At 41.6% G+C, this 27,000-nt stretch overlaps 1 protein-coding gene across 2 annotated transcripts in view; it reads left to right on the forward strand.

The window, feature by feature from the left end:
• Positions 1–27,000, forward strand: part of LOC129624651 (ATP-binding cassette sub-family C member 4-like) — a 164,462-nt gene that overhangs the window by 90,297 nt on the left and 47,165 nt on the right. Inside the window, exons 21-25 of one of the 2 annotated variants that reach the window (XM_055542806.1) lie at positions 3,730–3,880; positions 9,917–10,036; positions 11,185–11,295; positions 17,888–17,988; positions 19,614–19,805. In XM_055542806.1, coding sequence (XP_055398781.1) covers positions 3,730–3,880; positions 9,917–10,036; positions 11,185–11,295; positions 17,888–17,988; positions 19,614–19,805 — 675 coding nt within the window. Of the gene's footprint in view, positions 1–3,729; positions 3,881–9,916; positions 10,037–11,184; positions 11,296–17,887; positions 17,989–19,613; positions 19,806–27,000 lie in introns of those variants that run through there. The other variant, XM_055542808.1, reaches the window with a different exon arrangement.

Below are 27,000 nucleotides of genomic sequence, written 5' to 3' on the forward strand. Positions count from 1 at the left end.
AAGAGGACTCCAGTCTTAAATTTTGTAATATCGTTGAACCCTGACAAAAGTGGAAAGGAAACTATTGATCAGTGAGATACACTAAACATGAAGGAAGAGATACACCATGTTTCCCTAAAGCTTCCTTTGTGCTGGTTAGCAAACTGTGAATCAAACCCCACTATTCACTCTTCAGTGGAGTTAGCTATGACTCTATGTTGGGAGTGAGTTGAAGGATATCCAGGTCCCAGAGCTTATGTGGTTGTGAAAAGACCCAAGGCAGTCAAATGAGGGATGAAGAATATGATTAATATATCCCAAGCAAAGGGCGGGTTTAGAAAAGCTTAGTCTTAGGGTTTGTACATGGGTGTGTACGCTTGTTAGTCACTCAGTTGTGACCGATTCTTTGCAGTCTCATGGACTAAACTGCCAGCCTCCTCTGTCCATGGAATTCTCCAGGCAAGAATTATGAAGTGGTGTGCCATTCTTTTTTCTAGGGGATCTTCCCAACCCAGGGATTTTCTGTGAATTTTTCTGAATTATGAAAAATCACTATTTTCTCTCAAGTGAAAGATTTCATCTAAGAATTTTTTATTTGATTATGTGGATTCATAGACTTTGGATAGAATTTCCCAAATGGTGTAGTCCAAATGGGAAATATATAAAAATAATGATTCTCCTTATCTGGGGAATACCAGGACTTGTGTCACTTGCTTCTGGGTCAATATGCTTCTTTCTATATATCCATCACTGTCTCTGTTCCATAGTCTGACAGAGGTGCAGAAGCACAGGCCATGGTGATGTGGTCCATCAGATGGGCCTGGAATCCAACCAGGTGGGGGTAACTGTGTGTGTAGCTTGAATTGGGCTTTTTGACATTCCTGAGAATGTAGGAGAAAGAAATGAGGTTGGCTACAAGGAAGGGATTTATTGTGTGTTTATTGTACACTAGGACCTTTTGTTTCCTCCTTCAGATGTTAACTTCTTGCTTAGATATTATTTTCATCTTCTACAAACTTCTATAAAGTGTTTGAGATGGCTGACAATAAAAGATTCACAAATGTACATAAATATAAAAGTAAAAGTTCTCAGACATGTCCAACTCTTTGGGACCCCATGGACTGTAGCCTGCCAGGCTCCTCTGTCCATGGGATTTTCCAGGCAGGAATGCTGGAGTGGGTTGCCCATCCCTTCTCCAGGGGATCTTCCAAACCCAGGGATCAAACCTGGGTCTCCTGCATTACAGGCAGATTCTTTACCATCTGAGCCACTTGGGAAACCAATATGTTGTGTGTATGTGTGTGTGTGTGTGTGTATGTATAATAAAGCTGTTAGAGGCACCCTCTTTGAATTGCTTTAGAATTTAGGGCCATGAAATCTGAACCTAACTCCAGAGTTTCTGAGAGCATTAGTAATGGGTCTTCAGTGGGTACCTAAGGAAAAAGCATTGGCACAGCTTCCATGGCACCCTTCATTTTGATCTTACCTCTGCTTCCCAGGCTACATGCCAGGCTGGGTTAGTCATAAAAGGCCCTCACCTGGAGTGGTTTAGTCACTCAGTTTTGTCTGACTCTTTTTGACCTCATGGACTCTAGCATGCCAGGTTCCTCTGTCCATGGGATGTTCCAGGCAAGAATACTGGAGACAGTTGCCATTTCCTTCTCCAGGGGAACTTCCTGACCCAGGGACCAAACCTGGGTCTCCTGCATAGCAGTCAGATTCTTTAATGACTGATCCACCAGGGAAGCCACCTGGGGAGAGCCAGATTATTGAAACGGATGAATGTTGTTCATCAAATGATGCAAGTCTGCTAAAAACCAGTAATTTGGGTTTTTTTCTTTTAATAATTAACACTTTAGGTGTAGTTTTTTGTTTTTGACAAAAAACAATGGCAAGCCAAGTGACCTAAAGGCTAGACATAGAAGGAGCTGGAAGGACCCCTCCCTATGAACATGAAGGTTGTAGCCTGGTAGGATGCACAGTTAAGCCAGTGGCTGAAAGAAATTGTTTTCTGTAGGTCTAATAGGAGGGCGGTCAGACAGCCCTATTTTTCTCCACTTATGATTAGCATTTATTCCTTCAGAACTCCATGCTCTTCACTCTGAGTTTTCTTTTGATACCACAGCAGAGACAGGGAGAAACAGGAAAAGCACATGTGTCTCTATCCAGATCATGCAGTTTGGTTCCCAAGGGCTCCTGGCCACAGAGTCACAGTTCCGGTTGTTTGTTCCTCCCGCCTGCAGCTGTGGCTCTGGGATTCTCTGAGTACAAACGGTTCCTCTCTTTCTCCAGGATAAGCAATACCTTACTGGGAAACTTTAGGACAACCACTTACCCTCCCAACTTCATCATTTCTTATCTTAAAGAATAGCCAGTGTTAACTCAGACAAGCATCTCAGCCTTCTCATCCCAGCTCCTTTTTTGTCAAAATTTCCATCAACTGTGATTACTGCCTGCAAGTCATTCATGCCATTCTTTCTATTTGTTAAAGAAGCCTATAAAATCAGTCATGAGTCTTAAATTTGTCTAAAAATATTCATGTATTCTTCCCTGTGTTTCCCCATCCCCCTGTGCAGATCACCATGGATTTGTATCCACCTGATATCATAAACTTCAGAGGCCTTGGCCGAGACTGGGTGAATCTGCTAGTCCCTAGTACCTCACCCGACTTTCATAGCAGGCAGACACTAAGTGTTGATTGTATTCTTATTGCCTGATACTGTCCTCCAGAGTATCATCATACTTTTCCTGATAAAGATGTATACTTAAATCAGCATCAACCAATGATTTCATTTTCTGTTCTACCTGCTGTCTTTTTTAGACCTAGATCATTTCCTAAGAGAAAATCATCTCAGGGGATAATGTGATGATTAAGAGAATGTTCATGGAACTCAGCACAGGGCCTTACACACAGTACACACACTGTAAATGGAATCTGGTGGTGTTATAATAGTTAACCTTTGGAATGGGCATTTTAAATACTTAGTATAATGACAGAAAGATGGTTGTATGTTGGGGGCAAGCTTAAATATGTCATAATGGCTCATGAAATGGGGTTCCCAGCTCCATGACTTAGGCTTTGCAGTTTCCATCAAGTTACTTTTCCTCTCCCTGTGCCTCACTGTCTCCATTTGTAAAATTAGATAATACTGTTACTAGATATGTTACACTGAATTTGTAATTGCTGCTGCTGCTGCTAAGTCGCTTCAGTCGTGTCTGACTCTGTGCAACCCCATAGACGGCAGCCCACCAGGCTCCCCCGTCCCTGGGATTTTCCAGGCAAGAACACTGGAGTGGGTTGCCATTTCCTTCTCCAATGCATGAAAGTGAAAAGTGAAAGTGATTAACCACTTCTTTATCCCTACATGGATAGCTGAAGCATCTGGATTCCTCATCTGTAATGCTTGCTCACTCCTCTCTCTAGTAGCACCTGCTGACTCCTGATAGTTTGAGATGCAGCTCCTACTCTCTGAGCCTCAAATAGTCTCATCTGTTTAAAATAATAATTCCTGCCTCAAAGGGCTACTGAGTGTATCACAAGAGCTGATACCTAGAAAGTTCTTATCAGAGTGTTTGGTGCATGCAATAAACATCATGAGGACCACCTATACTTCTATTTCTTTGGAAGGGAAAGCATTCCCTGCTGTTTCAACAAGTTTCAAGGAAAGGAGTTTAATCCTAACAAATCAATAAAATTTATCTTTGAAAAGTATCCTTGACATGAAGGCCTCTGTATTTTTGCTATTTCAGACATTTCTACTTGTGATTGGTGTGGTGGGCGTGATGGTGGCTGCAATTCCTTGGACTGCTATACCTGTGATTCCTCTTGGCATCATTTTCTTTTTTCTTCAGCGATATTTCTTAGAGACATCACGAGATGTGAAACGCCTGGAATGTACAAGTGAGTACCAGGGCTCTCAGGTTGGGATGGCAGTGCAGTCTATCTTCCATTTATGCTTCAATTAACCAGACCTCTGAAACTCTGCAGACTGTTCTATGGTATTTCTCACTGTTAACATTAGGTGATTGAAAGTTATGGCCCCTGAGAGTAGGTTTGGCCCTTAAGGCAAATGGAGCTGGCAGCAGGTCAGCTGCCCTTTGCATTTTATCCCAAGGAGGATGGATGTGAGCACCATGAGGACAGGAACCATTTCTGTCTTGTTCATGACCTATGTCCTAACACAGAGTATCCACTCTGTTAATACTATTCTTGAAAGTATTTCATCATGTTGGAACTAATGTAGAAGGAAAATAGAGAATTGTTCTTCAAAAGAAAGCTGAGCGCTGAAGAATTGATGCTTTTGAACCGTGGTGTTGGAGAGAAGACTCTTGAGAGTCCCTTGGACTGCAAAGAAATCTAACCAGGCCATCCTAAAGGAGATCAGTCCTGAGTGTTCATTGGAAGGACTGATGTTGAAGCTGAAACTCCAATACTTTGGCCACCTGATATGAATAGCTGACTCATTTGAAAAGACCCTGATGCTGGGAAAGATTGAAGGCAGGAGGAGAAGGGGACGACAGAGGATGAGATGGTTGGATGGCATCACTGACTCAATGGACATGAGTTTGGGTAAACTCTGGGAATTGGTGATGGGCAGGGAGGCCTGGTGTGCTGCAGTTCATGGAGTCACAAAGAGTCGGACACTACTGAGTGACTGAACTGAACTGAACTGAAAGTTACCAGAAATGACAAGAAAAGGAAAAGATTAGGGAAAGGAAAGGAGACCTCAGGAAATATATGTCAAAAGTGATATATTTGAAAAAAATATTCTTTCACATGTTCTAGTTAAGTTGCAGTTGTTAAAAGTATTGGAAAGATGTGTGTTAGTCACTTAATCATGTCTGACTCTTTGAGACTGCATGGTTTGTAGCCCACCAGGCTCTTCTGTCCATGGAATTCCCCAGGCAAGAATACTGGAGTGGATAGCCATTCCCTTCTCCAGAGGATCTTCCTGACCCAGGGGTTGAACCCAGCTCTCCTGCATTGCTGGTGGACTCTGATATCTAAGTCACCAGGGAAGCCCTATTGAAAAGATAAGCCCTTTTATTTTCATGTCTGCTCTTTGTCATTTTCAGTATTTGGGGTGATAACCACACTGTTTGAAAGCTGAGTGGTGAAAAATTGATGCTTTTGAACTATGGTGTTGGAGAAGACTCTTGAGAGTTCCTTGGACTACATGCAGATCCAACCAGTCCATCCTAAAGGAGATCAGTCCCGGGTGTTCATTGGTAGGACTGATTTTGAAGCATTTGAAACTCCAATACTTTGGCCACCTGATGCAGAGAGCTGACTCATTTGAAAAGACCTTGATGCTGGGAAAGATTGAGGGCAGGAGGAGAAGGGGACAACAGAGGATGAGATGGTTGGATGGCATCACCGACTCAATGGACATGGGTTTTGGTGGACTCCTGGAGTTGGTGATGGACAGGGAGGGCTGGCATGCTGTGGTTCATGGGGTCACAAAGAGTCTGACACAACTGAGCGACTGAACTGAATTGAACCACACTGTTTGTGTTCCCCTTTCTCAAAGCTATTCATATAAATGATGCTGAAAATAATCCCCTAGGAGAACACAGGAGGGGAATGGTTCAGTATGTATTTAGTTGATAACTCCATTCACTTTCCTAGTTTTAGAATAGTGGGGAACAGAGGCGTCCCTGGTGGTCCTGTGATTAAGACTCTGTGCTTCCACTGTGGGGGCCACCACTTTAGTCCTGGTTGGGAAACCAGATCCTGCAAGATACAGCAAAAAAAAAAAAAAACCACAACAACAAAAAAAAAAACAGAATAATGGGGAACACATTTTATGATTCATTAGTCTATTCTACAGATAATCACAGATGATGAAATAATCAAATTTTTCTCTTATTATTGCACACATTTCATCAGTATTGAAACAAAAATAAGGAAAATAGATTGTTATGTGTTTTTAAAAGTTCTAAAAATAACCAAAAAGTAAGGAGAGAATATGTTTGCATCAGAGACCTCAACCTTGAATAATTATTGGAGATTAATACCAACTTAACCTTCTAGAAATCAAGCCAAGAACAGATGCATGTTGAGTCTCATGCTTCTCTGTATCTACTAAGTGGAAAAAAATCTCAGTTCATCCAGTCAGAGGAGTTGTTTTATTGTGGAATTTGTATGTTTTGTTTTTAATAATAACACTTGAGGTACTTACCTTTATTTGCAAAAAGAATAGTGATCATCAGTTTCATAAAATCTGTAGAAGACATTTTCACTCATCAAGAGAAGCAGCTAACCTCCTGTGAGGTCAAGTTTGGCGAGGTGTTTGGATGGATGGGGAGCAGTAGAGTCCAGGTGTGTGTGCAGTTCTACCTATATGACTCAGTGGGATGGTAGGACCTGGGTAGGCAGAAGAGGAAGTGATGAGCTCCATCCAGTCTTCTGTGTAGACAGGGTTCAGACGTTTTATGGTTTGAGGCCACTCATGAAATGGAGTCATTCAATAGTCTTGTTGCAAAGCAGGTCTCTGGCACATTGAGAGAGAGGTTGTTCCAGAAAGAATATTTGACAGAATTTTTGCGTGGGGCAAGGGCTATTTCCCATTCACATGGAAGTGGAGAAATGAGCTCCTTCTGAGGCTTTTGTCAAGAAGCAGTACAGGATTTTCTCAGAATTTGATTTGGAGAGTCTGAGAACTTTGGCACCATCACTGTGGATTATTTGGATTTTTTGCACAGAGTAGGCTGAAACAAGTTAAGTTCAGTTCATTTCAGTGGCTCAGACGTGTCTGACTCTTTGCGACCCCATAAATTGCAGCACGACAGGCGTCCCTGTCCATCACCAACTCCCGGAGTTCACTCAAACTCACGTCCGTCGAGTTGGTGATGCCATCCAGCCATCTCATCCTCTGTCGTCCCCTTCTCCTTCTGCCCCCAATCCCTCCCAGCATCAGAGTCTTTTACAATGAGTCAACTCTTCACATGAGGTGGCCTAAGTACTGGAGTTTCAGCTTTAGCATTATTCCTTCCAAAGAACACCCAGGACTGATCTCCTTTAGAATGGACTGGCTGGATTTCCTTGCAGTCCAAGGGACTCTCAAGAGTCTTCACCAACACAACAGTTCAAACACATCAATACTTCGGCGCTCAGACTTCTTCACAGTCCAACTCTCACATCCATACATGACCACTGGAAAAACCATAGCCTTGACTAGATGGACCTTTGTTGGCAAAGTAATGTCTCTGCTTTTTAATATGATATCTAAATTGGTCATAGCTTTCCTTCCAGGGAGTAAGCATCTTTTAATTTCATGTCTGCAGTCACCATCTGCAGTGATTTTGGAGCCCAGAAAAATAAAGTCTGACACTGTTTCCACTGTTTCCCCATCTATTTCCCATAAAATGATGGGATCAGATGCCATGATCTTCGTTTTCTGAATGTTGAGCTTTAAGCCAACTTTTTAACTCTCCTCTTTCACTTTCATCAAGAGGCTTTTGAGTTCCTCTTCACTTTCTGCCATAAAGGTGGTGTCATCTGCATATCTGAGGTTATTGATATTTCTCCCAGCAATCTTGATTCCAGCTTGTGCTTCTTCCAGCCCAGCATTTTTCATGGTGTACTCTGCATATAAGTTAAATAAGCAGGGTGACAGTATACAGCCTTGACGTACTCCTTTTCATATTTGGAACCAGTCTGTTGTTCCATGTCCAGTTCTATCTGTTGCTTCCTGACCTGTATACAGGTTTCTCAAGAGGCAGGTCAGGTGGTCTGGTATTCCCATCTCTTTCAGAATTTTCCACAGTTTATTGTGATCCACATAGTCAAAGGCTTTGGCATAGTCAATAAAACAAGTTAGACAATACATTTAATCCAGGTACCCCATCCTGCACACCTCAGATAACCATATTCAGTAGCCAGTTGATTAGAATGTTTATGTTCTCTATCTAGGTGGTGGTGGTGGTTGTGTTCAGTCCCTCAGTGGTGTCTGACTCTTTGACCCCAGGGACTACATGCAGCACGCCAGGCTTCCCTGTCCTTCACCATCTCCCAGAGTTTGCTCAAACTCATGTCCATTGAGTTGGTGATGCCATCCAACCATCTCATCCTAGGGCTGAGTGGATGGTCACCTGGCCCCTAGCCCAGGCTGTCCTCCCCCAGCCGAGGGCTTCCCATTCTCTCTGAGCCCCAGTGTCTCACAGAAGGAAGCCTGCTCCTTCCTTCCTTATAGAATTGGGAACACTAAACACAAGAGGAGGTTCTGTGTCTTTACCTATTTGTACCTCAATCCCTCTAAATGTGCAGTGCTCAGATGCATGTTGGTACTGACTGAACTGTCATTAGACAGGCATTCAGATACTGGACTAAAGAGTGAGGACCTGAAAACAGTTTGGAGTTTCCCCCTTGATTATTTCCCCATCATTTTATAAAATCTCTGTAGCCTCCTGTAAGATGCATTACTAACTTCCCATAAACAACCTAATTGTACTAACAGGTCTTCTCGAGGAGACACACAGGTAACAAAGTGATGTCAGTATTTCCTGCTGATACAGCACAAGTTATCACTCACCCCAGACAGAGGTCACAGGCTCACTATGTGCCCCTGACAACAGCAAGTTACAGTCTCATTCATGGGAGGAATGAAAACCCCACCAGAAGTGTCCTCCCTGCTTGGCAGCATGCAGCCCACCTGTTCCCTGATAGGCAGGAGCCTGACCTTGGTGCTTGTGGTCAGTGTGCTCTTAGAGAAGAAGGCAGGAAATGAATGGTCAGTCATGTGACACCAGGTCCACACCCACATGAAGTCACTCAAAAGAGAATGGCCACTAAGGCCACTGTCAGATTCTAAAAGACTGATGTGAGTGTCACATGCCACAGTGACCTCAGAACACCAGGACAGGTATCTAGCAGACAGCTAATAAAATGTCCATCAGGTTCCTGGAATGGAAGTCAAGACTGTTCAAAGGCTCTTCGTCTGCCGGATCCTGTGGGCACAAGGGCGGGGCAGTACCAGGTGCTCTGTGACCCACACAGAGGCTCCTGGCGCAGGTGCAGAGAGAGGCCCACGACGCGGGAGGCAGCAGACTGTCCACTCCCCTTATTTATCTCACCCTGTCCTGTGTCTGGCTCTGGTGCAGGATGGGGGATGTACTGACTCTATCCCAGCCCTTAGGTTACTCATCTAAGGAGGAGATGGCCCACAGGTTGCTCAACAAAATTCAGTGTGGTGAGGACTCTAATTAGGAATTAAATTTTAAAAGGCTACTGATTCAAAAATTAGTGAACAGTAATTACTCACCCATGACAAATAATGAAATATTACCATTTTAAGCAACATTGATGGACTTAGGGAATATTAGTAAAGTAAGTCAGAGAAAGATAAATATGATATCACTTATATATGGAATCTAAAAATAATACAAATGAATCTGTACACAAAATAGAAATAGACTCAGAGACATTAGAAGTATGGGATTAATAGACATACTGCTATTAATGTGTCAGATAGACAACAACAAGGAATTACTGCAAAGCACAGGGAATTTTATTCAGTATCTTGTATTAACCTGTAATGAAATAAAATCCGAAAAAAATAACTGAATGACTATACTATATACCTTAAACTAGAACATTATTGTAAATCAACTGTACTTCAATATATTTTTAAAAAATTGTCAACAATTTCCACCTGATGAGATGCCAGAAAAATTTGGAGGGAGGCATGTGTGAGAGGATCTTGATGAAAGAACAATAATTTCTTTATCTAAATCTAGCTGTGATTTGAACTTGATCAAAGATAGTTTCAAGGAGAATCTTTCATTCCCAGGTCATTAAAGTGAAGCTTGGTGTGAGCAGGACTTTGAGGGTCATATGGAGTATTCTCTTTGTCGGGATATGTGACCACAGAGCCCGGGAGGCAGTGGGTTTCCTTGCATCCAGCCTTCTTGACCTTCTCTGTCTCTGCTTCCCCAGCACGGAGCCCGGTATTTTCCCACTTAGCATCTTCTCTCAGGGGACTCTGGACCATCCGGGTGTTCAAAGCTGAACAGAAGTTTCAGGAACTGTTTGATGCACACCAGGATTTGCACTCAGGTCTGTAAGTTTCTGGAGATGATTTCAAAGGATGGGATGTGCTCCCTTCTGAGGCTGACCTCCCTCTCAGGTGGCCTAGTAGGCCAGCACCTCTTTCTGTGTCACTCCTCATCCCCCTCTACACACCTGCCTCCCCCACCCCTTCCTCTCAGCATCTCCTCAGTGCTCCCTTCTTCCCTGTCATCCCCTGCTTTTCTCCCCTGACTGGCTCGCATTGTCCTTGCATCACTGTGCCCTGTAGACTTCTGTCTCTTTAGGGTAAGAGTGTCAGCTAGCTTCTTTTTTTGTGAAGATCCAGATAGAAAATATTGTAGGCTTGTGTGCTATACTGTGCCTGTTGCAACTACTCACCTTTGCTGTTGTAGCACAAAGAGGGGCAAAGATAATACATCAGAAAATGGCGGTTTCTGTGTTCCAATAAAAGTTTATTTACAGAATCAGGTGGTGGCTGTTCTCACCCTCCATACTGCGGTTTGCTGACTCTTTTCAGAGCATGGAGGGTGGCAGATGTGATTGAGGAAATAATTTCCTGATTTGCCACCCACTTCATTATGTTTTTATCAGTGAAATTTTTCCCTAGGTAGAAAATTCAGAATTTCCTCTAAGTCTATAAAATCCAAGCCAAACTTTCCAATAATTATTGTATTTTGAAGATAAAAATGGCATTTTGAAAGTCACATGCAGATCCTATTAGCTGATGGTCATATAGACACTGGATCCTAAGAATAAACACTGCAGGGTCCTATAGTGAGGGCAGAAGGTGCTGGAAACAGTGTGAGCTGTGCTCTCTGCTGTGTGAGAGCTGGGAGCAGTCGACCCTGTGAGAGGATGATCTTCACGCTGAGGCCCAGCACTGCAGGAAATGCACAGATGAGACAATTTTCCATCTTCCTTCTTCTGATCTTATTTCTGTTGATAACCTGTGGGTTGAAGTTTTCAATGCATGCTTCCTGGACTGATTTCTGTGTGTCTCATACATTGTCTTGTGTTAGAACCTAGTTTTCTAGAATCTTCAGGTTCCTTGGGTATGTAACTTTGCTGTCCTACCTGTGTAAAATCTTCTGTAGCTCAACTGAGAAAATATTCTCCCTCATGAGAAGCAGCTAACATGGTTTTTATATTACACTTATTATGGTTCACAAATGCAGAGGCTTGGTTCCTGCTTTTGACGACGTCCCGATGGCTCGCTGTGTATCTGGATGTCATCTGTGCCATCTTTGTCACTGTTGTTGCCTTTGGGGCCCTGATTCTGGTAGAAAGTAAGTACACATGTGAATATTTGTGGTATGTTTACACTTTTTAGCTTTTTTTTGTAGTTATTAAACTCTTGTCATCATGTCTAATATATACTCTTTGGTTCTAATGAATTGTATTTAAGTGTCTGCAGTATGTGACTCCACAGTGTGGTCCATGAGAAGTTGTTTGTGTCTTAATGAGAACTTTTATCTTTTTTTTAATTTACTTATTTATTTACAGTAGGTCTTTTTGAGGCCATTAAAAAAATGATTGGTATATGGTTGATTTACAATGTGTTAGCTTCAGGTGTACGGCCAAGTGACTCTGTTATACATATATCCAGTTTTTAAAGATTATTTTTCCATACCCCATGAACATTGGGGTGAATGTATATTTTTTTTTAGTAATTTGCATTTTGATTAATACTTCAAATGAACTGTCTTTTAGAAAAGAATTTCTATTTTTCACTTTCAGAGTCCTTAGGAGCAAAGACCAGGTATGACATGCCTGCTCCAGCAGACCTGTGGTGCCCTGGGCCCCTGCTTTGGCTCGCTCAGGCCATTCTTTCATTTTTATTTTAAGTTTTATTGGGGTATAGTTCACTTACACTGTTGTCTTAGTTTCTGGTGTACAGCAAAGTCAATCTGCTATGCATATACATATATCCACTCTTTTTTAGGTTCTTTCTTATGTAGGCCATTACCGAGTTCTCTGTACTGAACAGTAGTTTCTTATTAGTTATCTATTTTAATATTTTATATATAGTTGTATGTGTCAATCCCAGTCTTCCAATTTATCCCTCCCCTCACTTATCCCCTGGTAACCATAAGTTTATTTTCTACATCTATTACACTACTTCTATTTTGTAGATAAGTTCATTTGTAGCCTTTTGCTGTATTCCATATATAAGCAATATCATACTCGCTGTCTGACTTACTTCACTCAGTATGAAAATCTCTAGGTCCAGCCATGTTGCTGCAAATGGTATTATTTCACTCTTTTTTATGGCTGAGTAATATTACACTATACGTATAATAGCGCATCTTCCTTATCCATTGCTCTGTTGATGGACATTTAGGTTGCTTCTATGTTCTGGCTATTGTAAATAGTGCTACAGTGAACATAAGGGTGGATGTATCTTTTAGAAGTATGGTTTTCGCTGGATATATGCTCAGGGGTGGGATTGCTGGATCATATGGTAGCTCTCTTTTTAGTTTTTAAAGGAACCTCCATATTTTTCTCCATAGTGGCTTTACCAGTTTACATTCCCACCAACAGTGATGGAGGGTTCCCTTTTCTCCACATCCTCTCCAGTATTTATTGTTTTGATGATGGTCATTCTGACTGTGGTGAGGTGAAACCTCACTGTAGTTTTTTTGCATTTTTTTTTCATTTTTTTTCACTGTAGTTTTGATATACATTTTTCTAATGATTAGAGATGTTGACCATCTTTTCATGCTTTTTTTTTTTTTGGCCATCTGTGTTTCTTCTTTGGAGACCATCTCTTTTAATCTTCTGCCCATTTTTTGGATTTTTTTGTTTATTTATTTATTTATTTTTTTATATTGAACTGCATGAGCTGTGTGTGTATTTTGGAGAGTCATCCCTTGTAAGTCACTTTGTTTGCAAATATTTCTCCCCATTCTGAAGACTGTCTTTGGTATTTTTTATGGTTTTCTTTGCTGTGCAAAAGCTTTTAAGATTAATTGGGTCCCATTTGTTTATGTTTTATTTTATTTTCATTACTCTAGGAGGTGCTGCAATTTATGTCAGAGAGAGTTCTCCCTATGTTTTCATCTAAAAGTTTTGTAGTGTCTGGTCTCACATTTACGTCTGTAATCCATTTTGAGTTTATTTTTGTGTATGATGTTAGGGAAAGTTCTAATTTTATTCTTTTACATGTAGCTGTCCAGTTTTCCCAGCACCAATTATTGAAGAAACAGTCTTTTCTCCATTGTATATTGTTGCTTACTTTGTCATAAGTGATCATAGGTGCCTGGGGGTTATCTCTGGACTTTCTGTACTGTTCTGTTGATCTGTATTTCTGATTTTGGTGCCTCTTAGTATTTGGTGCCACTTTCTGTTGCTGTAGCCTTGTAATATAGTCTAAAGACAGGGGGCATGATTCTTCCTAGCTTCATTTTTCTTCTTTCTCAAGATTACATTGGCTATTTATGGTATTTTGTGTTTCCATTGAAAATGTAAACTTTTTTGTTCTAATTCTGTGAAAAATGCCATTGGTAATTGAATAGGAATTGCATTGAAGCTGTAGATTGCTTAAGTAGGTTGTTTGTTTACAGGAGGTCATCATGGAGATCTTTTATCTTTTTATCTTTCTTTGAATGGGTGGAGGTCTACATAAATGTAGCAGGATGACCTTCTGAACATCCCAGGTAGTGTCCTGTAGTTGGATACAGAGAACCAAGTTTACTATTAAGCTTTCTGTACAGCTTAGAAAAGGCTGAGGAACCAGAGATCAAATTGCCAACATCCGCTGGATCATGGAAAAAGGAAGAGAGTTTCAGAAAAACATCTATTTCTGCTGTATTGACTATGCCAAAGCCTTTGACTATGTGGATCACAATAAACTGTGGAAAATTCTTCAAGAGATGGGAATACCAGACCACCTGACCTGCCTCTTGAGAAACCTATATGCAGGTCAGGAAGCAACAATTAGAACTGGACATGGAACAACAGACTGGCTCCAAATAGGAAAAGGAATACATCAAGGCTGTATATTGTCGCCCTGCTTATTTAAGTTATATGCAGAGTACATCATGAGAAACGCTGGGCTGGAAGAAGCAGAAGCTGGAATCAAGATTGCCAGGAGAAATATCAATAACCTCAGATATGCAGATGACACCACCCTTATGGCAGAAAGTGAAGAGGAACTAAAAACCTCTTGATGAAAGTGAAAGTAGAGAGTGAAAAAGTTGACTTAAAGCTCAACATTCAGAAAACAAAGATCATGACATCTGGTCCCATCACTTCATGGGAAATAGATGGGGAAAGAGTGGAAACAGTGTCAGACTTTATTTTTTTGGGCTCCAAAGTCACTGCAGAGGTGACTGCAGACATGAAATTAAAAGATGCTTACTCCCTGGAAGGAAAGCTATGACTAACCTAGATAGCATATTCAAAAGCAGAGACATTACTTTGCCAACAAAGGTCTGCTAGTCAAGGCTATGGTTTTTCCAGTGGTCATGTATGGATGTGAAAGTTGGACTGTAAAGAAAGCTGAGCACTGAAGAATTGATGTGTTTGAACTGTGGTGTTGGAGAAGACTCTTGAGAGTCCCTTGGACTGCAAGGAGATCCAACCAGTCTATTCTAAAGGAGATCAGTCCTGGGTGTTCTTTGGAAGGACTGATGCTAAAGCTGAAACTCCAGGACTTTGGCCACCTCATGCGAAGAACTGACTCATTGGAATAGACTCTGATGCTGGGAGGGATTGAGAGCAGGAGGAGAAGGGGACGACAGAGGATGAGATCGCTGGATGGCATGACCGACTCGATGGACGTGAGTTTGAGTGAACTCCGGAAGTTGGTGATGGACAGGGAGGCCTAGCGAGCTGCAATTCATGGGGTCAGAAAGAGTTGGACAGGACTGAGCAACTGAACTGAACTGACAGTTTAGTTTATAGGTTTTAGCTTTAGGACTACTTGGATCTCTTGGTTGTAGGGGTCTGGTGTGCTGGTGTTAGAAAGAGTCTCTGTAGCAAAAACAATATCCTCACTGCTGTGTGGGTCACAGATGAGCAATTGTTGGAATGTGTGTCATGAATTCACCATCCCTCTCTATTCCATAGCAATAACCCTGGATCACAGTCTTTAATGCAAAAATGAGAGTAATTTTTTAGATTTAAAAGCATTGCCTTGTTTTGCAAAACCCATTGCCTTGTTTTTGTGATTTCAATTGCAGCTACATTGGACATAGAAAGTGAAATTACATAATGATAATTGAAGTATAAGGATAAAAATCTGAGCAATGACATCCTCACCTATATTATTCTGTCAAGTGTATCTCAATCCACATGGGATTAATATGATAAAGAATGAAAATGGTAAGGATCTAAGAGAAGCAAAAGAGATTAGGAAGAGATGGCATAAATACACAGAAGAACTGTACAGAAAATATCTTAATGACCTGGATAACCATGATGATGTGGTCACTCACCTAAGCCAGACATCCTGGACTGTGAAGTCAAGTGGACCTTAACTTCAAAGCATTACTACAAACAAAGCTAATGAAGGTAATGGAATTCCAGCTGAGCAATTTAAACTCCTAAAAGATGATTCTGTTGAAGTGGGGCACTTAATATACCAGTGAATTCGGAAAATTCAACAGTGGCCACAGGATTGGAAAAGGTCAGTTTTCATTCCAATCCCAAAGAAAGGCAATCCCAGAGAATATTCAAACTATCATACAATTGCACTCATTTTGCATGCTAGTAAGGTTATCACTGACTCAGTGGACATGAGTCTGAGTGAACTCCAGGAGTTGGTATGGACAGGGAGGCCTGGCATGCTGCGATTCATGGGGTCGCAAAGAGTTGGACGCGACTGAGTCACTGAACTGAACTGAACTGAAGGTTATATTCAAATCCCTTCAAACAAGACTTCAGCAGTACATGAACCCGGAACTTCCAGCTATACATGCTGGATTTACAAAAGGCAGAGGAACCAGAGATCAAATTGCCAGTATTCACTGGATCATAGAGAAAGCAAGGGAATTCCAGGAAAACATCGGCTTCATTGACTATGTGAAAGGCTTTGACTGTGTAGATCCCAACAAACTGTGAAAAATTCTGAAAGAGATAGGAATACCAGACCATCTTATATGTCTCCTGAGAAACCTGTATGAAAGTCAAGAAGAAACAGTTAGAACTGGACGAGGAACAATGGACTGCTTCAAAACTGGAGAAGGAGAATGACAAAGCTGTATATTGTCACTATGTTTATTTAACTTATATGCAGAATACATTATGCAAAATGCTGGGCTGGATGAAGCACAAGCTGGAATCAAGATTTCTGGGAGAAATATCAATAACCACAGATATGCAGATGATACCACTCTAATAACAGAAAGTGAGGAGCTTCTTGATGAAAGTAACAGAGCAGAGTGAAAAAGCTGGCTTAAAACTCAGCATTCAAAAAACTAAGATCATGATATCCGGTCCCATCTGGGGAAAAATTAAAAACAGTGACATATTTTATTTTCTTGGATTCCAAAAATCTCTTCAAACTGTGACTGCAGCCATGAATGAAAAGATGTTTGCTTCTTGGAAGGAAAGCTATGACAAATCTAGACAGAATATTACAAAGCAGAGATGTCACTTTGAGAACAAAGATCCACATATTGAAGGTATATTTTTTCCAGTAGTCATGTAAGAGTTGTCAACAGATATAAGAGTTGGACCATTAAAAAAGGCTGAGGGCCAAAGAATTGATGCTTTCAAGCTGTGGTTTTGGAGAAGACTCATGAGAGTCCTTTGGACTGTAAGGAGATCAAACCAGTCAATCCTAAAGGAAATCAACCCTGAATATTCACAGGAAGGACTGATGCTGAAGCTGAAGCTCTGATACTTTGACCCCCTGATGAGAAGCGCTGACTCATTAGAGAAGACCCTGATACTGGGAAAGATTGAAGGCAGGAGAAGAAGGGAGTGGCAGAGGATGAGATGGTTGGATGGCATCACTGACTTGATGGACATGAGTTTGAGCAAACTCCAGGAGATAACGAAGGACAGGAAGCCTGGTGTGCTGCAGTCCATGGAGACACAGAATCAGACATGACTTAGTGACTGAACAACTTTGTTCAGTTCAGTTGCTCAGTCGTGTCTGACTCTTTGTGACCCCATGGACTGCAGCACGCCAGGCCTCCCTGTCCATCGCCAACTCCCTGAGTTTTCTCAAACTCATGTCCATTGAGTTGGTGATGCCATCCAACAGTTTCATCCTCTGTCATCTAACAACTTTGTTAGTTCTTTCTAAATTCATATTTTTTTAAAAATTACTTATTTATTTGGCTGTACTGGGTCTTAGTTGGGGCACGCAGGATCTTCAGTCTTCGTTGTAACAGGCAGGACTTTAGTTGCAGCATGTGAACTCTTAGTTGTGGCATATGTAGTCCATCTAGTTCCCTGACCAGGGATTGAACCTGGACCCCCTGCATTGGGAGCTCGGAGTCTTAGCTATTGGACCACCAGGAAAGTCCCTCATAGTGTTTTTTTTTTTTTAAACTTTATTATTGTCTCATACAACAGAAGTAATATTATGAGTAATACTATCATTACATACAAATGATTTAAATATTATAAAGGAGTCTTTTCACTACTATATATAAAATAGCTAACTTAAAAAGACCTACTGTATAGCACAGGGAACTCTATTTAATACTCTGTAATGATGTATGTAGAAAAATAATTTTAGAAGAGCAGATTACATATATGTCTGGCTAATTCACTTTACTGTACACCTGAAGCTAACACAACTTTATAAATCAACTACACTCCAATAAAAATCATAAAAATAAAGGAGTCTTCTTTGTAGAGTGACAGAAGGACCTATGTGAGGGGTTGAGAAGCAGACTGACTTTCTTCTTCTTCCTCATTTAGCTTTGGATGCTGGGCATGTTGGTCTCGTCCTGTCACTAACCATCACACTTACCAGTATCTTCCAGTGGTGCGTCAGGCAAAGTGTGGAAGTTGAGAACATGGTGATGTTTATTTTTCTGTTCTTAGCCTTTTCAGGTCTCCTTGCTGTTATATGACATAAAAGCAATTCTTATGTAAAATAATGAAACTGTTATTTTTACATCATTTTACAAAGTTTTTTACATTCTCCTCCATCTTCTTAAGGGCTTCCCTGGTGGCTCAGACGGTAAAGAATCCTCCTGCAATGCAGGAGACACAGGAGACTCAGATTCGATCCCTCAGTTGGGAAGATCCCATGGAAAAGGGAACAGCTACTCCAGTATTCTTGCCTGGAGAATCCCCATGGACAGAGGAGCCTGGCAGGCTACAGTTCATGGGGTTGCAAAGAGTTGGGCATGACTGAACAAGTTTCACTTTAACTTTCCATGTGCTTAAAGTTAATGTAAAATAAAATATACACATATTTTTCTCAGTCATGTGTATGCCATGTCAGAAGGTTTTGTATTCATCACAAACTGTCTTCAAATACAATAAATGTCTCTGTAGGAGGGAGGTTCTGAAATTCTGGAGACAATGTAAGCTAATTTCTTAGCAGCTTTTTTGCATTTGTTTCTTATTGGGTAATTCCTCATTTTTGGTAAAAGAAAATAATCCAATATTTTGAGGTTTATTTAATTACTATGTTCCTCCACCCATCCCCAATTTTATCGTTTGTTTTTGTGTGTGTTGAACACTGAATTTGCTGGTGGCCCTTCTTCCTGGTAGGATAGGCTCCCTCTCAGAATATGTTCTCTAAGATGTGGAGTCATGGTTGTTTAGAAGAAACATTATACGCTTTTGAATATTTGTACCTTTTCCTAAAGGGAGAAAAATAATAAAAATGAAAATTTTCCATATCTTTCTTCTAACAGAGTAGAAGTAGTGAAAGTCACTCAGTCGTGTCCGACTCTTTGCGACCCCATGGACTATACAGTCCATGGAATTCTCCAGGCCAGAATACTGGAGTGGGTAGCCTTTCCCTTGTCTAGGGGATCTTCCCAACCCAGGGATCAAACCCAGGTCACCTGCGTTGCAGGAGGATTCTTAACCAGCTGAGCCACAAGGCAAGGCCAAGAATACTGCAGTGGTTAGCTTATCTCTTCTTCAGGGGGAACTTCCCAACCCAGGAATTGAACCAGGGTCTCCTGTATTGCAGGCAAATTCTTTATGAACTGAGCTATCAGGAAAGCTCATAACAGAGTAGAAAATGACTGATTATTAAAATGAGGTTTGATGATAATCCAGTTCTGTTCATCTGTAACACGTGGCCCTTCTGTGGCCACACATTACTAATTGGTGTCCAAAAGTATTCTTTTCTTTGAAAATATTCTTTTTTTTTTTTTAAATTCAGATGTGAAAGGAGGATCAATAAAATTTTACCATGCATTTCTTTAATTTTTTAACTTTAATATAAAATTGAAGGAAATAGTCATATGTAAAAGTGTTGAAGATGATGAATAAGTTTTTAAATCATTCAAGGCCTTATCAGACTCCTACTTCTGTCCTTCGTGGATGCTGAGATCTAGATCTAGATCTTTGTGGATGTTGTTCTGAACTGTATAAAAGCAGAAGGTTTCATTTACAATGTCTGAACATCTATAAACAAGACTCTCTGATACTAACTCATGAGATGTCATACGTGTTTCAGATGATTTCAGTAGAAAGGGTGATTGAATACACAGACCTTGTGAAAGAAGCATCCTGGGAACTTGAGTATCGTCCACCACCATCCTGGCCCAACAAAGGAATGATTTTCTTTTACAATGTGTGCTTCAGGCATACATCGGACGGGCGTCTGGTATTGCGGAACATGTATCCAAAATTTAACCCAGGACAAAAGGTTAGTTTAAGCCATTTGCCTTTTTAAAATCTGGCTAAAGATTTAGCACCACATCTGCTCTTGACTTCTTTGTCAGTGTGTCAGGGGGACTCTATTCCTAATGGATGCAGGTTAGATCAGTGACACTGTAGGCTAATCTTTCTTGGAAACTGACCATGGAATGGGGATACCAAGAAATTTCTTCCCTGTGTCATGAGTTCCCTCATGATGGTTGATGGGCCCTGGAATCCAGGGCTCCATCTTAACCTGACTCAGGACACTATATATGACATCTGATTATTCATACAAAGTCTGGGACGTCAGCCTTGTCTTCCTGGCCCTAACTCTCCAGTATTTCATTCCTTGCCATATTTACTTGTTTGTATTTCTGAAATCTTCTTTTCCTCCCATGGTGCCCTCTGGTTGCAGCCTCCCTCTCTGTCTCTTAGCCCTTCCTGTAGCCTTGTCTTCCACTCACCCACACTGAGCTGCCATCCCCCTGCCCTCCCACCACAGACTGCTGCTTTCTTTAGCACAGATCTGATCCTTACTGGCCTGGTGAGCTGCTGCTGGAACCATAGCATAGCTTCAAGTCCACTCCAGCAGGGGCCATGGAGTGAGCTGTGTCCACCAGAGAAGAGCCTCAATAATAACCCAGTCAGCAGTGAGGAATCATGGTATCAGATGGAGGCAAGGTCTAGAGATTGGCTCAAAGTCAAAAGCAAATTGATGGGATCAGAGAAGATCTGTGTGGGAGACGGCAGAGAGGCTTGTGACCTGGACCTGTCAGCATCCATGTCTGCTTGTGATGTTCCTTCTGCACTCAGTTTGAGGCCCTCAGCTGGGATCAGGACAGAATCTTGAAGAAGAGACTGAACTGGACAAGGTGATAGGAGCTCTTCCCCACTTCCCTCTGCAGCCAGTTTGTCTGACACACACACACACCCCTGAACTCGGATTGTGTGTAGTTTCTCCCAAAGTACCACGTCCTCCCTGTTCCCAGTGCACATGCTGCCCCTCAGCCTCATAGACCCAGGCCCTCTGTCATCTGGATGGTGAAAATCTCCTCATTTTCTGAGTCAATCCTAGTGCATCTTTGAGACCCTCAGTTCTTCCTTAGTGTCTTATATATTCTTTCAAGATAGCATTTATGGTACAGCTATATTTATAGCAGCCCAAAGTTGGAAGGAACTAAATCCTTATGTGAAGCATTATTCAGCCTTAAAAAGGAAGAAAATTCTGACCTGTGGATAAACCTTGATGACATCTTACTAAATGAAATAAGCCAGACAAAAAAGGAATGAATACTCCGATTCCATTTGTGTGAGACTCCTAGAGAGTAAAATCCAAGAAGTAGGATGGTGGTCTCCAAGGACTGGGGGAGGGTAAATGGGGAGCTCTTTATTTAATGGGTATGAATTTCAGTTTTACAAGGCAGAAAAAAATTCTCAAGCTTGGTTGCACAGCAATGTGAACGTACTGAACACCAAACTAACCACTTAAAAATGGTAAAATAGTTAAATTTTATGTTATGTGAATTTTATCATAAATAAAAGAAAAGATAGCACCTGTGGCGTGCTTTGTAATTTGGGATCTATATCTCATAGTACCTTGAGGCTTTGTAAAATCAGGGAGCATCTTGTTTTCATATTTGTTCCAGAAAGTAGCATTCTGCAGGGCACAGAGAGAGTACTGAGGGACTGCTGGTTGTGAGGCTGAGTGAGTTACACAGGTGTGAGCAAGCAGAAACCAGCACACACACACACACACACACACACACGTGCGCACGCGACAACTCCGTAAATAACTGAAAAACTGCTCTTTAAAACTCCTACCACCCCACAGACCCATCTAGTGGAAATTAGCTATAATTTAATGCATTATTGATTAAGGCAAAGCCTTTGACTGTATGGATCACAATAAACTGTGGAAAATTCTGAAGGAGATGGGAATACCAGACCACCTGACCTGCCTTTTGAGAAACCTATATGCAGGTCAGGAAGCAACAGTTAGAACTGGACATGGAACAACAGACTGGTTCCAAATAGGAAAAGGAGTACATCAAGCCTGTATATTGTCACCCTGCTTATTTAAGTTATATGCAGAGTACATCATGAGAAACACTGGGCTGGAAGAAGCACACGCTGGAATCAAGATTGCCAGGAGAAATGTCAATAACCTCAGATATGCAGATGACGCCACCCTTATGGCAGAAAGTGAAAAGGAACTAAAAAGCCTCTTGATGAAAGTGAAAGAGGAGAGTGAAAAAGTTGGCTTAAAGCTCAACATTTAGAAAACAAAGATCATGGCATCTGATCCCATCACTTCATGGCAAATAGATGGGGAAACAGCAGACACAGTGTCAGACTTTATTTTTGGGGACTCCAAAATCACTGCAGATTGTGATTGTAGCCATGAAATTAAAAGACAATTACTCCTTGGAAGGAAAGTTATGACCAACCTCAGTTCAGTTCAGTTCAGTTGCTCAGTTGTGTCCAACTCTTTGCGACCCCATGAATTGCAGCACGCCAGGCCTCCCTGTCCGACCAACCTAGACAGCATATTAAAAAGCAGAGACATTACTTTGTCAACAAAGATCTGTCTAGTCAAGGCTATGATTTTTCCAGTGGTCATGTATGGATGTGAGATTAGGACTGTGAATAAAGCTGAGCACTGAAGAACTGATGCTTTTGAACTGTGGTGTTGGAGAAGACTCTTGAGATTCCCTTAGACTGCAAGGAGATCCAACCAGTCCATTCTAAAGGAGATCAGTCCTGGGTGTTCATTGGAAGGACTGATGTTGAAGCTGAAACTCCAGTACTTTGGCCACCTCATGTGAAGAGTTGACTCATTGGAAAAGACCCTGATGCTGGGAAGGATTGGGGGCAGGAGGAGAAGGGGATGACAGAGGATAAGATGGCTGGATGGCATCACCAACTCGATGGACATGAGTTTGGGTAGACTCCAGGAGTTGGTGATGGACAGGGAGGCCTGGCGTGCTGCAATTCATGGGGTTGCAAGGAGTCGGACACAACTGAGTGACTGAACTGAACTGAACTGAATGAATGAAACCCTTGTAACATAAAAGAATATTCAATTTAATGCCTAAATGTTACCCAGGGAGCAGCTTCAGTTAGTCACAGGGCAAAAGCTGGTCCTAATTATTTCCAGTTCCATTGTAGGTCAGGAAAAATGTGAACTACTGTGTCAGGAAAACATTAATCACAGCTCTTGATACAATCTTTCCCTCAGAGCATTGTGTGTGATGTTTACTTACACTCAGACAATGTGTCTGTCAGGTTTTCTGTTGTAAATGTAATTCTGTTAACCTGTACTTGTCTTAAAATTTCCCCAAAGCCATAAAATATGAATTATCTAAGAAACTCTGTAGTACAACTTAGAAACATAACAGATTCTTCTTCTTCCTTCTTAAAACCTGTAAATCATAGGATAATTGAGATTCTAAAATGTTTGAGGGAGAAATGAATTTGGACACTGAATTAATAAATTCAGTAACTTGACTTTTGATCTGTGCCTTGGTCCACTCTCAGTATCACTGTTAGCTTCATTTCTGTGTTTGGAAATTATACCCTGGCAGTGTGTTCATGAATTGATTTCGCTCCACCTGTGTACATCCCAGGCTCGGTCTCCTGTTCACCTGTCCCAGCCCTAGTCACTCCAGGACACCTCTTTGGTGTTGGATTTGATTGAGAGAGGCTGTTGTCAGAGGGTGGGGGATGGGGACATGGGAGTGAGCCAGCCCAGCAGAAGGGGGGCTTTATTTTCTTTCCCTCATTTCTTCTTCTATCCCAATTCCTAGAAGTTACAGTCAATAGGAGAGTATAGTAGGTACTATGCAGAATTTTAATTCACAGAAGAAATAGCAAGTGAAAATAAAGAACTAGGACTTTCCTGGTGGTGCAGCAGATAAAAATTTGCCTGCCAAGGCAGGAGACACTGGTTTAATCCCTGGTCTGGGAAGATTACACATGCCACTGAACAACTAAGCCCTGCACCACAATTACTGAGCCTACATGCCACAACTACTAAAGTCTTTGCTCAGCAACAACAGAAGCCCCCTCAGTGAGGGGCCTGTGCACTGCAGGAGTAGCCCTCACTTGTCACAACTAGAGACAGCTCGTGCAAAGCAATCAGGACCCAGCACAGCCAAACAAAAAATAAATAAATAAATAAATAAACATGAGGCAAATAGCACCCTAGACTTCTTGGTTAGAGTCTGAACATGGGCTTCATTTTTCATTTAGATGATTTTGTGGTTGATTTGATCATTTTAGAGAGTCCTGAACAATAAAGTATTGTCCAGTTCTTGAGGTAGATTGATTTTGCTTTGTTTTTGCTCACAGCTATTATTCGGATGATACAGTTTTACAGATGCTTAGTAGACCATGCTATAATGTACAAAAATATTAGTTTACTACTTTTTCCCTTTTTTACATAATATTTTCTTAAAAACTGCTCCCTTCACTCCCAGGTCATCCCCTTTCCTTGCTGGCTTCCTAATTCCCTGTGTCTCAGACTGTGGTGTCAGGGCCAGCAGAACCTGCCTCTCCTGGAGCTTCTTAGAAATGCAGAGTCTCAGGCTCACCCAGACCTCTTGACTCAGATTCGTTTCTGAACATGACCTCTTCCTTTCTCTCCCATGGACAGTTTTTGATGAGTGATAACCTGTGATTCTCAAGAAAAGTTCTTTGACAGTTTGAAATTGAACTCATGAATTCCCAAATCTCTGTTGTGGTTGAGCAAGAGGCTCTAGAATGTTCTGTGGCTCTAGATTTACTTACTTTTATGCTCTATAAATTTCACTTTTACATTATAATCTAATTCTGTGTGATTCCATCACATTATTTGTGTCTTTCCAGTGGAGTCTGTCTGCATTACAGGCGGTTTTCATCCTGCTGTCTGTCGTTCCCCACACCAGTCTCCTTCAGGGACTGGAGGGATTTCCCACAGACTCAGCCCTGCCTGGACCTGGAGTCAGAGACAGCCCCAAGTAGCAGTGTATATTTGGCTGTTTCACAACCTGATGGGATCAAAAATGAGTCTTTCTGCCCCAAGCAGGGCATGAAGTCTGTTTGGCCTATTCCCCAGGCACCATGTGTCCCACTTATGCAGATTTCTCTCTCAGTCTGGCTGTGGGTGCCGGTTCTTCCTGCTGATGGCTGGTACACCTGCCTGCAGGTACCCTCTTCACTCTCACTCGCCACATATATGCCTGTGTCCCCGTCATGCTTTAACTCTCTGACCATAAGATCTCTATGGTAGGCCTGTTCCTTTAACTACAACTACACCTCTCCCCACTTTCTCTGTTCTGTCTACACAGAGGGGCATGATAAGTTGTCAGGCCATCCAGGGGATAAGAAGGCCCATCAGCAGATGGAAAAGAGGCCAACATATGTGGATTTAAGTTGCATCCTGCTACTTATTAGCTCTGATATTCAGACAGACTAATTTATCTAAGCCTAAATATTTTCTTATGCAAAATGGAAGTGAAAGGATGTAACCTGTAGGCCTGATGTACAATTTAAGATAAGACATGTAAAGCACCAAGAGTAAATACTTGGACAAAAATGGTCATCATTTTCATAGGGTGTAAAATGACCATAACCACTTACACTGTGGAAGGTGGTTTCTGTCCCATAAGAATGAGGTGTTAGCCATTTGAAGTTGTATTTATGGCTATAGGATCCATCTGCTGTGTCTGTCTCTGTCTGATTTATCTTATACATAAATAATATGGTAATAGATTTCCCATAAATTTCTCTGGCTTGAGTTAAAAATCTCAGCTCCCAGTGGAAGTTTCTTTGTCTCAGGGCACCACAGGTAATACAAATAAGAAAAAGTCAAATCCAATACAGATCCTGATGTCAACATATACAGTCTAGTTGAAGAAACAAGAAAATGGCTATATTAACTTTGTAAGCTAGAACGAGGTCACAATTTTTATGGATGTATATAAAAAATGACATAACATCTCTTAGAGTTGGAACAAACCCACATGAGGAGACACGGAGAGTATTTCCAAGGAATTAGACATATGAGACAGACTTAGAGATGTGTCGTTAGGGTTTCAGCAGGTGGGAATGCATGTGAAAGGCATTCCAGGAGGTGGGACCAGCATAAGCAAAAGTATGATGTCCTGATACAGTGAATGAAGACCTAGACACACACATTTTTACATTCAACCCTCACCACTACTTAGTGGTGCCAAGGAAGCTGACTCGTGTACATGAAGAATGGAGAGGTTAGAGAGGACAGTTTTGTAGAAGAGACATCCTGGGGTGGAGTGTTGAGTGCTGAGCTGGAATTCAGAAGTTTAATCTGAGAAGTGAGAGCACATGGACCAGAGTAGGCAGGGGCAGGGGACAGGGAGCCAGGAGCTGTTATGCCTCCAGCAAGACATCCTGGGAAAGTGATTCCACTTCTTGGAATCAAATTGATGTCGATTAAAACAAAGCTATATCACCTGGATTTGTGAACATGCAGGGAAATGGGTGGGAGCAGAAAATGGTATTATACTTCTGGGGGTAGGTTAGCAGTTTAACAGCTTCCTCCTGAAAATGTTCATACCTTGTTGTTGTTCAGTCACCTAGTCATGCCTGACTCTTCATGACCCCATGGACTGATACACACCAGGCTTCTCTATCCCTCACCATCTTGTAGTTCACCCAAGTTCATGTTCATTGTATCAGTGATGCCATCCAGCCATTTCATCCTTCATCCCCTTCTCCTCCTGCTTTCAATCTTTCCCAGAATCAGGGTCTTTTCCAATGAGTTGACTCTCTGTGTCAGGTGGCCAAAGTATTGGAGCTTCAGCATCAGTCCTTCCAATGAATATTCAGGATTGAGTTCCTTTAGGATTGACTGGTTTGATCTCCTTGCTGTCCAGCGAATTCATACTTGCTGTCAAGGGGTTCATATTTGACTCTCAGCAATTCCACATCTGAGAATTTATGTGAAAAAAATGATTCAGATTGTTTGCAAAGATTTAGCTTCAGGGATATTTAAGACAGTTATTTATAATAGCTAACTGTTTGATGCTGCCTAAATATCAAGCAGTAGCTGCTGCTGCTGCTGCTGCTGCTGCTAAGTCGCTTCAGTCATGTCCGACTCTGTGCGACCCCATAGATGGCAGCCCACCAGGCTCCTCCGTCCCTGGGATTCTCCAGGCAAGAATTTCCTTCTCCAGTTCATGAAG

This window comes from Bubalus kerabau, chromosome 12 (assembly GCF_029407905.1).
Source record: "Bubalus kerabau isolate K-KA32 ecotype Philippines breed swamp buffalo chromosome 12, PCC_UOA_SB_1v2, whole genome shotgun sequence".
In the NCBI taxonomy this organism is placed as follows: Eukaryota; Metazoa; Chordata; class Mammalia; order Artiodactyla; family Bovidae; genus Bubalus; species Bubalus kerabau.